At 35.8% G+C, this 12,982-nt stretch overlaps 1 protein-coding gene across 6 annotated transcripts in view; it reads right to left on the minus strand.

Annotated features, from left to right (window-relative positions):
- LOC116169887 (paired box protein Pax-6) overlaps positions 1 to 12,982 on the minus strand; it is an 80,138-nt gene that overhangs the window by 48,867 nt on the left and 18,289 nt on the right. For 2 of the 6 annotated variants that reach the window (XM_031486072.1, XM_031486069.1), the window contains exons 3-4: positions 9,805 to 10,042; positions 9,566 to 9,758 (exon numbers count right to left, since the gene is read on the minus strand). In XM_031486072.1, coding sequence (XP_031341932.1) covers positions 9,566 to 9,758; positions 9,805 to 10,042 — 431 coding nt within the window. Of the gene's footprint in view, positions 1 to 9,565; positions 9,759 to 9,799; positions 10,043 to 12,982 lie in introns of those variants that run through there. The other 4 variants (XM_031486074.1, XM_031486071.1, XM_031486070.1 and 1 more) reach the window with 4 other exon arrangements.

The raw sequence follows: 12,982 nt of genomic DNA on the forward strand, positions 1-12,982 counted from the left end.
TTTGTGAAAGCTTCATCCAAAGGATAGGTACAAGCCAAAGAAATGTTCTGCATTTACAGAAAGCGACCTAAGAGGATTTTTTATTTCACCCAGATGATAGTTCAAAAGTCATACTTGAAGTATCATTACTTAGCAACTTTAAAGCACGTGTGTTTTAAAGGCCTTTTTTCGCACGCATTTGAGTGTTTAATGGCCAATTGCACCATCAAAATTAAGTATCCCTTAAAGTTAAGCATAACTTAAATACCATGGCAACGATTGTCTTGATAATCGTTGCGATACATTTTAAGTTCGACTTAACTTTAAGCATTGCTTAATTTTGTTGGTGCAACTGGGCATAAAACAACTAATACCGGGTGGGATCCGCGCGGACCCCAGTCTTTTTTTCATTACAAAACGGACATTATCTTGCAAATTTTATCTCCGACTTAGTACGTGTTTTATTATTCAGAAGAATTGATATTTTGTTTTTGCATTAAAAAGAAGGTGTTTGATAAACATTTTTTTTTTGAAAAAGTAAGGAAATACATATTACTTGATATTACATATAATTTTTTGAATCATTGTACAAGTAACTGTCTTTCCATGTGATTGAGACATATTCTTATATTCTTCTTACACTGGGAACATTGTGCTTTATCTTTTTGATCTTTATTCCTCTGGCACAAATAGCATCTTCCGTTTTCGGTTGATCCGTCTTTTCTCGCGCTTCGTTCTTCTGGTTTTCGCGCACCTACTTTATTTCAAACTGTTTTCAGTACGGAAGTGATGTTACTTTTGGTGATTTAAAGTCAAAGATTATAGCAAAACGCTAATAATGTGATTTTGAGTAATCTTTATCTCATAGGAAATTACAAAAGAGAAGTGCAATTGGCAAAATCGCTTATAATTTGAATTTTTTGACAATATATCATTATGATGAGGTTATCAGAAGATAATATGAAGGAAACATTACTTAATGAAAACCTATTGAATGAATAATTTCAACATTAAAATTTTATGGACACCTATTACCGGGTGGGGTCCGATCGGATCCCAAACGTGTTTTTGGGCGGACATTCTAAAATATTCGGCTATATACTCAACATTTTTGTATTATTATGTATTTACTTGATAGGTACATAACACTACACGAGTAAAGACAAATGTAACTGAGTCTTATAAAATTTGAAAAAATTAAACACATGTAATAACAGCTAGGGGCACCCGGTGTTAGGAGGGTTAAAACGGAGATTGTGATTCAGGTATAATAAAAACGTTTTTTCTTTAAATCATAGTTTAAATCGAGACTATTCTCAAAATAGCCTAAATTAAAAATGCCTTCAAAGGTTTTTGAGCGCATGATTTTATTATCAAATTTATTGGTGCTTTTGGCCAACTTTTGTTGTTTCATATGGTTTTTTTACCCCATTTCTACATATTGTGCTAATTGATAATGAAATTTGTCGACGCGGCAAAACCCTTTTATCGACTACCCAGCGTCAAATATAAATTCTATTTAAAATTAATCTTGGATCCCATCCCAACAATCTTTTAAAGAAACTTCAAAATATTTACTCAAATGATTATAAAACAATTTTCAAATGGAGTCCAGGAAAATTTTATTGTAAAGATTCAAGGCGAAATAATTTGTAATTCTTTTAGCCTCGAGTGTATAAGCCACTTCCCAGAATAGAAGCGTGTCAATGTTGAACGAAAAGTTAACATTTCGCCCACGTTTAACAGAACAAGAAACAAAATAACAATCAAAAATTAAAATAATAATAATAATAATAACAGTTATTTACAAAAAAGTGAGGAAAATGACACATTACTGGCGAGGAAATATTAAAGTACGAGGGGCCGAGTACTTTAATTTCCGAGTCAAGTAATGTCATTTTACTAACGAGTTTTGTATTAAATTTTACCAGAAATCGTATTTTAATATAAAATTTCAATTTTGATATAGAACTTTTGATTAATGTCAATCTGCAGCGACGTCGGAAGTATGGGTCAGAGGGGGCGAGCCGCCCCCTTAGTTTTTACACAAGGGGGGCCGCGCCCCCTCGAAGAATGAGTAGATAAATCACTCAAAAGTTACCAACACATTTTCTACTGCATGTGCATGCAGAAATTACAAAAAGTGTAGAAGTAGAGGATATATTGAGAGAATTTGCCAGCAAAACTGCGGAAAGGCGCAAAATTTTTAGATATATTTAATTTTTTATACGTGCTTTTCTTTACAATGTTCAATAGTGCAATAAATAGGAACAAAATTTTTGACACTTTTGTATGTTCTAGTTCTTCATTATTTTTTAAATAAAATATTAATGACCTATGGCTCTGGTTTTCTCAATCGAGTCAAGTATCTCTGAGTTGCTCAGTTGCATATAACTAGACATACTCCGACACTTTTTTAAATTTTTTTAAAAACTTTTCTTTCAAAAATACATTATTTGATTGATTAAATAAACAGGTTTCAGGGTCTCTTAAAAAACCCACTGCTTTGCATTAATTCGTAGACAATTTTGCATGGGAGGGACCTTTCAGACTCCATATGGTCGCTGATTTTTGCCCCCCCCCCCCAATCGTTATTCACTTCCCACGTCGCTGTCAATCTGTCAGTGATGACAGGAGTCATTATAGACATTTGGCAATGTTACAAATGCGACCGGTAAAGTGACAGGTGCGGCCAGTAAAGTGACAAGCGGCAGGAAACGTAGTCTTTTCGTTCAACATTGACACGATCGTATCACGGAAGTTGCATGCAACAACAGTGCAGCCATAAATAAAATGGCAGACGAGGGTCTTCGTCTTTAACAAATACCATATAACCAGTTTCAACAGTTTTAAATGGCCAGGTTCCAAGTTTAAACAAATACAGCATCACATTTTAGTAGGTATGTTAACGCGTTGAGATTACATAAATTAGAAATATTTTTGTAAAACAATGCATAATGCAATCGCGCTGTTTGTTATTAAGGATTCAAATTCAAATCTAACGGTTGTTCTTTATTAGACTTCAAACTTGAGTCTGCATAGGTATGCTTTTTTCACTGACAGTGGCGTGCAAACTTAGCAGAAACCCAAAAATTGTGTTTCGAGAAATTAAAAGGGCGCCAATAAAAAAAACGTTTGTTTAAAAGGTTTCCAACTATTCAACACTGTTACATAAATTCATTTAGGTAAAGTAAATATTTAAAAAAAATCCAATAATGGTTTTCAATTATTAATTAGTTAATGTAATTATATATTAGGCATAGCATAAATTACTTCCAAAGCAAAACATTCATTCAATGTTACTTCATTAATTATTGCGGTAATTCAATAATGCGGGTCTGATTTAGCGACTACAATCGATCACAGCTATACGATAATTGTGTGCTTTGCATTAATATGCATTTAAAATCCGAACGTTACCTACCCTAAAATTAAATGGCAAAAACAAAGAGACGCCAGTTTCTATAGATAGGTACCTATGTTGCAAGGAGCGGCACGGGTTTTGTAGAGGAGTCAAGTTGCCCCCCGTCCCCACCCAAATAAAATAAATAATGCAAATAAAATTGCATCCATTAAAATACCTTTATTAACCAAATAAAAAATATATTCTGAATATTCCCACATAACGTAATAATTTACACAATGGAACGAAAAGCTTATACAATTTAAAATAATAATGAAAAATGACAGCGACTTTAAAAAGCTTTTAAAATGCCTTTGTCGTTTAATTAAATTTATAGTATAATGACAAAGCGCGCTCATTGATTTGTTAATTTAACCACAGATCCAACTATCTCGATTATGTAACAGTTGGAAATAGTTGAAACGTGCGTCGTCGATTATTATGTAACGAAGAACGAGAACGTCATTAAACCGTACGGTTTAACTTACAAACGTAAGCTTAATGAAGCGGCGCTTTGTTGAGCTTTTGTCAAAATACGAATCGTAACTAGCAAAATTTGATTAGAATCCGTCTCCATTAAGAAGGTATGAGCGGGCTCAAGCCCCAGATTCTTTGCCTATTGTCGCGCCATTTGCGTTTTGGTTTATGGCAATAACCATAATCAATTAAAACCAATATAAATCTTAAAATTCAAATAATAATGCGCATGCTTGCACATCTCATCGATACTGCGGTACGCAATGCGTGAAAGCGGTCTAACAGCCTGCGCCTTATACAGATTAAAAAGAGGGATGAGCTCGGACAGAGGGGTATAAAATGGCGGATATTAAGGATTTCGTATTGGGCAGATGGGCTCGTTTGTTTTTATTATAATGGGGAGAGGACGTGCGACACTATTTCGCCAGGTGCGTTTCGGCCCTCTCACCTTCCCAATTACATCCATAAAAAAGTTCATAAATAAAACAACTGGCTCTTACCCATACCACGAGTGTTTTTCTTCCGATCGAAACTAATAAATCAAGCGCGACAAAGGATCGGCAAAAATCTGCCGAAAGTGAAAATGTCTCAATTGTCAAAAATACAAAAGACCGATAGTATACTCAAGTAGCCGTATCGTATTCATAAATCTGGGTTTAAAAGGAATTTTGGTAAAATATCCCGATCCCTTGCGTCTACCTGAATCCCTCCACGTCGCTAAAGTAAACAGAACAGATCTTGTCGCTTGTCGCTAATAAAGTTTGCACAGCGTTGACATGTGCTTCATGTTATACAAACAGCGAAGCCCGCAGGAACGAAAGTAGGTAAATCTCATAGACAGTTAATAGCGATGTTTACGAGTATTTACTTTTACTTCTAAACTATTTACTTATTTGTTGTGCGACAAATCACCAAAGGCAAAAACGATTGATGATCCTATCATGCTTCCTTAAGATATTTATCTTTCTGTGTTTGCAAATACTCAACAGCTAAACAACTTCTTTAGAATTGAAAGGCCGCCTTTGTAGATAAAATTACAAATTTAATAAGCGCGCTTTTGGATAACAACGAGCTCTGTTATGTCAACTAATTATTATTCTAACGTCCATTATGGAAAATCATCAATAGATTTAATCGGCGCTTTTTTATTTTTCGCTGCTATCTGCGACATTAGCGGTTTCCAGTTTCAATGAAAATAACTCCACCAAATGTTTCCGGATCTCTTGCATTTTGTTCTTAATAAAAAACCCATTTTTTAGTAAATGTTTAGAATTTCTTAGTAAGCTAAGATTTGGAAAAACATATTACTTGGAACTATCAGCATTTCTGTGGTAGGTATTCTGGATTTTAACTTAAAACATTGATTTCGTATTTAATCAGTTAACAGTTTCCATTCCCCATCTATATCCTCTAAATAACAAATTCAAGATAATTTTGGAATTCAGATTTCTTTCAGAAATAAAATAAAATTATGTTGAGTATGGGCTCATTTCAGGTTTGGATAGTATTTTGAGAGTATTTTTCTAAATAATAGCTGAATTAAGGTGCGAGCGACTTCCGGGATAAGACAATGTCAATAAGCTTTGTTCCGCTTGTTACACATCAAAGTATTTGCCATTCTTTTGAGGTAAATGTCATATATTCTTGACGGAAAACACTTTTTACTGAACAGATTAGAGGTGGGAATGATCTTCTCAAGTTCTTTGCAGCAGTATCGTATTTCTTACGTGTCTGGATGTCACATCCCAATTTTGGGAAATATAGGAGGGATGCAATTATCAAAAATCTTCCAGCTTCCCAGACCCCAACAGCTTTGAAATATCCATACAATGCAGGGACACCATCGCTTACTTCTCTCATTTCGGGTTCAATTTCAATGCAAGATTCGCCATGGCAGCCTAATGTTTACTATCTAGGGTTGGGGATACGGTTCTTCTATTATCCATAACAGCATTAAAATCAAGATCCCCTCCTTCAGATCTATCTGTTATATGTTTGGTCGCATCTCGAAGTTCAGACAAAGACGCTCCATGTGCAACATTCTGGAACTCTTTTGTTAGGATATCAACAAATTGACGACCAACGGCACCATTTAGTAGGGTGTATTGTTTTCCTTTGAATCTTATTTTCTTCCACCCGCAGAATCGCCTAAACCTCTGACAAACAAGAATTTGAGCAAAAGCGGAAGTATTGTCACTTGTTGAGCCTGTTAATGGGTTTCAGTCAGTTGACAATGTAACTTGAGGATTTCCTTTGTTAGGGTGCGCACTCTTCGTATGCCTAAAAAGGCCTCTCCTTTTATATAATCCTTGTCAGATTGAAATTCATCTGCTTTATATTTCGGACTAACGTCGAGGTAAACTGACATTTGTTCTCGCGTGTATAAATTTACCACATGAAAATCCACAGCAATTACATGTTGATTTGTGTTTCTTGTTTATGATTACATTGTTGTTTCATTGTTTCCTAAAATCAAATTTAATTGTCTGGCCAGCAGGTATATTTCTCTACTTCATGTGTTTTCCCGTGTCTCAGCTCTTGAACATAGGTGAAGGTTTACCGTTTTCAAAATAATGTCATCAAATAAAGCAGTCCGTAGTGGCAATTTTATGGCACCCAGGGTCAGAGCACAGCTAGCAGTAGGTCCCCATGATCGTTCACTTGACTCCCCCAAGATTTTGTGCATTGATCTAACAATGTTCCTAAGGGCCAAAATTGAGGTCATAAACATGAACGTTTTTCGCAAATATCTCGCTCCCAATTGCTCGCAGGTGGAATGGGGTTATTATGAATATTGTTTTAATAGAAGTTTTTGTTGGGCCAACCGTTTGAGTCGTAGAATTCAGAATAGAGCCAAATTTAAAAAAAATGGATTATAAGCAATTTTTATAATAGCACGCGCACGTTTTGTTTTCTAATGGTGAATCCTTATCAAAAAGCAAAAAGAAGGTACGTGTGAGTTTTGCATTCGGTTGCATTTGTTCACAACTTAACGAAATACGTCATGTTCAAAACGACCTGCTTTTTCCTTACAAATGGCGATATTTCATCCCCTTTGAAACCGTCTTAAGAGCCTTCCCACGAATCTTATCAGAAATCCTCTTGAAATCTCCATCTCGTAGTAATCTTCATAGAGACCTCCTGCAAATTATTTAAAAGTTTCATTCTTCTTGGAGTGTTCGTAGAAATAATCTTATAGGCCACCTTAGAAAATGATACTGAAAATCTTTTGTTCTCTTTAGAAACCTTTCTTGCATCGCAAAAACTTTAAAGTCCCTTTCGAAATCCTTTTCGAATGCTTCCTGAAATTATTCTCCGAAAAAAATCTTAAAAGTGAAGATCTCCGTGGTAATTTCATTAGACAGCTTAAAAGCGTTTAGGTAAGTATTATTCCTGTGTTGTTCGAAGTCTTCCTGGAAATCTTTCGGCTTCCCTTCGGTTAATGTTCTCAGAAACAAAGGACGTTCTTAAAAACCTCTTTATAGACTATGTGTTCGTAACCTTGAAAACATTATCTAGGGTCTTCTTCGCAGTCTTTCTACGAAATTTTCCAAATTTTTGTGAATCATGTTATAAATGTGAAAAAGCTTATTGAGACATTCGTTGTGTCTCAATTCCTATTTCTTGTGAATCTATTAATTTTACTAGATACCTTTCTGAAAATTCCCGACATATACTCGTATATGTATAGACGCTCTTTTCAATTTTTTTAAATCCGTCGAGAAAGGTAATCTCTCATTTAAAATTTTACTCGTAGTGAAATTACGGGTCAACCTTGACCTTTTACAACGGATCGTAAAGGTATCGTCGATGTGAAAGATCTGGGATTCTTGGCTAACTTTTGTGACTCATCAATCTGGGGTAGATATCAGATGTTTTCAAGGGATTGCATGCCTAAAAACCCGCCGACTCGAAATAACCGCTAAGATTGGATTTTTGACGATTGATTGGGAAATGCAGGTTTGCTCCTGATGATAATTCTTTTGTTGGTCAGTACAATTCTGTCCCTAAAAGTGCATTTGTATACATACTCCAATTAAATCGATCTTGAGTAAAACTTGATTTAACGTTTAGGAAATCTCTTTTACACTAACTACCTTTTTTCCTTAGCGGCACTAATAATGAACTTTTATTATTAAAATTTACTAACAGTTTTCTTGGTTGCAATTTCATGTGACACAATTCACCTCCCATTTACTTTATTCCACTGCACCAATACGCAATAAAGTTTTTTCACGGAATTTGCTGATGCATGGTGGACGATGTTCTTTATTAACTGAAATAGGCACGATTGCGAGTTTTTTTAATTCCCACACTGGAATGCATAAATATTCGTTGGTTCTCCTAAACGCAATTTACGCAGAATATTACGGAATTATTATTCACTTTTTTATACTTGGACTTTTTCACCTCGTTTCCACTTGGACAAATGTTGATTTTCCAAAAGCCAATTGTCTAAAATGGACCACTAGGTCGGCTTGGACTTTACTTAAAACTGTTTTTTTAAGCTGGGTTAACCGGAACGCAAATATAACGGGACCTCGTACTAATCAGGGCGACGACTGCTCTTCTAATCGTTTACTTAATGGTGGAATAATAATGGCGGAGATGTTTTATTAATTTTCATTGGTTCTCTATGCTTTCCGGGCTGTTTACAGAAACTCTGAATCTGCAAATTCAGTTTATTTTTTACCAAGTTGTGCTTAATTTGCAACGTGGCATACGTAACTTAATACGACCTGTTTCCAGCTTGTAATTCAACACTAAAATCCGACAAGGAGGCGCCAGATACAATTTAGAACTATTACTTCATTGACAGACGTGAGAATAGGAAGAAAGCTCGCCGAAATAAAAATTTGACCTTAACATAAGTAATATTTGTTTGGTGGACTGTTCGTGAGACCTTGACTCTTTTTTAACATCCGCATAATTCAACGCAAAAAAATTGAAGCAAATAAATGCTCTCATTACAGTATATCTATAATTTTTGATGCGCAAAGAAAACCTAAAGGTTTTCGCTCTAATCGAGAAAAATATCAAAAAGTGGGCACATGTTCGAAAATCCATTATGACGGAAAAAGAACGATAAAGCCGTTATAGCAGTAGCGTATACGCTGACCCCTTGACCCAAAAACAATAATGAAAAATGTACCTCTATGGTGCTAACTTTTTCAAGCTACTAAATTAACTTAACCTATAGGTACCTACACCTTTCAACTCCATATATGGTTACACCTCAGGTGTAAATTAGTAACTTATATTTGGGTTTCATGTCAATTCCTGACATTCTTCAAACATTTTCCAATGCTCAGATTTTCTTTGAGTTTCTAATATTTTTGGGAACTTCTGGACATTTAATATGACGAATGTATTACCTACCATTTCAAAGTAGGTATCTATATAAATATTGTTTCCTCTTTGTTACTCGTGTGTTCCTTTTGCGGTCACACAAATCGTTTCTATCTATATTAATAATTGTAAATCTAATTTTGTTATAATATATTAATCAGTTATACCTATGTGCACTACAAAAAAATGTAATGTAATGTGAAAGTACCGCAAAAGTCATTGTTTTTAATATAACTATATCGTCTTTAATGCGCCAATGATAACGGATATAAATTCATAAAACAAATCAAAATATATACGTATGTTTTCAATAAGAACATGCAACTAAATAGTTTATAGAAAGTCGAAGTCACTTACACTGGGAATATTGTCGTTATTACACACACCTTCTGAGAGGAGTCGATCACGAATTTCCCATGCAAAAATAGAAGGGCACTCTCGTTTATAGTCGGCAATTTTGGAAACAACTGGCGCAGTTGCGACCCTCGGCTTCGAGCCCCCTATCGCTCTAGGTTTTATAGAACCCGTCTCATAATACCTTGGAAAACATCTTTAATTAAATAATTTTGATTTGATTGTAAGCCTTAATACCTTACCTTCCTAAAATTTTCGATACGCATCCGTTCGAAACTTGCAATATCCTCGAAATATCGCAAGGGCGAGCGCCGGAATGGGCCAACTCGACAATTTTTTGCCTGGTAGAATCGGGAAGAGGGCGCCCATTTACGTAAACGCCTCCCAATTGATTAATACCGCTATGACCAGCAGCGTGCGTAAAAATCGTGCTTTGTCCCATCGATGCGTGATGCATTAGGTCTTCCTCTGTAAAAGAAACTACTTTTAACGTTTTAGAAGTTTTCACTACTGAATAGTTTGTCTAATACCACAATAGGTAAGTACCTAATTTCTGGAGTAACTTTCTAACTTCTCGATCCACCCTCCCCTATCTAAAAGCAAACAGAGCTACCTCTCTGCTCTATTCACTAATGTATCCGTCAGATTATAACGCAGTTAAACCCCTTTTATCTACTTCCAGATCCTCTTGTGTATAAACCACTTTCTAAATCTGTATAGATTTATTGAGAGGTATGTACATACTAAACCTCCGTGCTTTTGCCAATTTTCGTTTGCGCCAAGAAAACGGAAATTAAAAATTAAAAGTTAGTAGCTTATTGGAGAACTTTATAGGGTAAGTTTGCACGTGCAAATGCACTTAGTAGTGGTTGCTTCCGCAATTCCCCGTGGAATCGGTAATTCACGGCGCCTCTATTTCCTCCATCTCGCTTTAAAGGTTAAAGAATATTCCCTTTACGTCTCGTTTCCTCCTGCATGTTCCTGAATTGGAACAGGGAAAATGGCGTCTCTTTGTTGACTCGGTAACCCGTGAGTTCGCGACACTCGCGTTCAAATTGCATTAGCCTTAACATTACATGGCGAATTGAGGACGTACCGAGACGTGAAAGCAAGTGGAAGGGGCTCTTTAAACTAGCAAGATGGTGACAACCTCGCAAAGTCGACCAGACATAAATTAATTGAGAAATGGAAATGAGAATAAAAAGTACATTCTCGTACACTTGAGGTAAAAGTTTTCCGTTTTAGATGCAATGGGAAATGAAATTATTTAAAACCTCTCGTTTCTCCAACTTATTATAAAATGATAATTTACTGCACTTATTAGAAAAGGGCGCGCAAAAGGAAATAAACGCGTTCTCTGCCTCTGTTTGTAAAATGCGTGAGCTCTATGCGAGGTAGGATTTAATCTCTATTCTATTTTATGCTTACTGAAGCAGAACCTTCCTTTGCTTTGAGTACGCTAAGCGTAGATTAATGCAGAATTTCAGGAGAATTCTTGTGATTTGTTACGGATTAATGTCTTATCGGAAAATGAGATATTATGTATCTAAATCTAAATACCTTTTAGTGTAGAGAGAATGCTTCGATTCGGTTTTATTACATACACAAGAAAAATCGATCCACTGCTCCAAAATACATTTTTGGGTAGGTAGGTATATCATTTTTCCTTTCAGTTTATTACTTCCATAGCAATTCCTCGGTCCTGGTGATGCAAGATTGACGCTATCTTGACCGAGTACCTACTTACCTCGCTGAATATGCACATAGTTAGATGTAGTTTGGTTTAATCAAAATTAATATCATACTAGTTTTCGTAACCTTAAGGTCTGTAGGGCTGAAGATGTGCTGATCAGCAGACGAGGGTGCAGGAGCGTGAACAGACGTTGTACAGACTTTCTGTAACGTTCAGAAATTGCAAGGATGCATATAGTTAGAATTCTCGAGTAGGTATTGTCAAGGTATGTTCTATAGCAGTGTTTCTCAACCGGTTGTGGTGCAGGGACCGGCATAGGATAAGTGTGTATATTTGAGGACCGGGGGGTCCGAAAAAAGAAGAGGGGAGGTCCACCCCCGGAAAATTTTTTACAAATTGGAGCTGGGAGACACGGTTTTCGCGTTCCCAATTTGTACAAAAGTCATTTTTCGTGGGTGGAAATGCGTTTATGAATAACACCATTTACCTACAAAGGTACCCCAATTACATATGAATTTGCCTACGTAAATGGTCTTATATATAAAGCGCATCTTCTACTAGCGGATAATTTGTACTTTGTGCGATGAGCCACGCCAACTTATTTGACCGCGATGTGTGGATTTTTCGCGGACCGGCAAAGATTCTTTGCGGACCGGTAGCGGTCCGCGGACCGGCGGTTGAGAAACACTGTTCTATAGGTAACTTTCAAGGAAATTTGGCTATTGTCCATAATTCTCACACGAAAATTCTTTTAAATGAAACTGGAAGAAGTTCCAACCATAACAAGATTTGAAACCTGTAGGTAACTAAGGGTCGAATGAATCCAAACCTCGTTCTTGTTGCAACTCTTGGTTGTACCGGATGAAAAAATTTTTTTTCACATTTTTAAAGAGAACCAGTTTATCATTTTCGTAAAAAAAACTCAGTTATTTCAAAAACAAAGATGGTGTGGGGCGTTCAATTGTTTTTGCAATAACCTGCTTTAACTTCTTATACCTACTATATGCCATCAAAAATGAGTTGCTGTCGTCACCTTTGGAATTTTTGTTTACATGGGAAATCGTACTTAACTTGAACTTCCAAAGGCGACTCGACAGCAACTCATTTTGGATCGCCCGTTATGCTGACGATATACTTATTTTGAGTGTTTTCAAAATGCGACCATCGCTGCCCGCATCTTCTATTTGCGCTATCCGAATCTTAGAGCCACAGACCATATCATCATCATTCAGTAAACTAACTATAATATACCCTCTATTATACCTATAATATTTAAGTGACGTTTAATCCCTTTGGAGCAACATTAATGATCTGATGATATATAATTTTTAATGATTTATATTTTTTAGACTCACAATTGCCTCTTTAACATCTTATTCATTTTGTAGCTAAATCTTTAGTAGTTTTAGGAAATTTACCGCGCGATCCTTGGCCTTTAAAGATCCATTAATATCATTTTCCCAATATTTGAGGTTAGGAACGAGATTTTGAAAAACGATTTTCACTGACTTCTTTATATGTTATTTTGCTACTTCTTCATGAAGAAAAAGTCATATCATTCCGTTTGATTTTTTTGACTTTTTTAGAATCTTGGGTCTTGGTGTCAAAACTAGCCCCCTGGCGCAGAAGGATTCAACTAAATTAACTATATTTGGTTCTTATTGCTCAAGGAATGCTCTTTTCAACGATACCAAATTTGTTAAAATTGGTCAAACCGTTAAGAGGTT

This window comes from Photinus pyralis, unplaced genomic scaffold (genome assembly GCF_008802855.1).
Source record: "Photinus pyralis isolate 1611_PpyrPB1 unplaced genomic scaffold, Ppyr1.3 Ppyr1.4_LG4, whole genome shotgun sequence".
NCBI lineage: Eukaryota > Metazoa > Arthropoda > Insecta > Coleoptera > Lampyridae > Photinus > Photinus pyralis.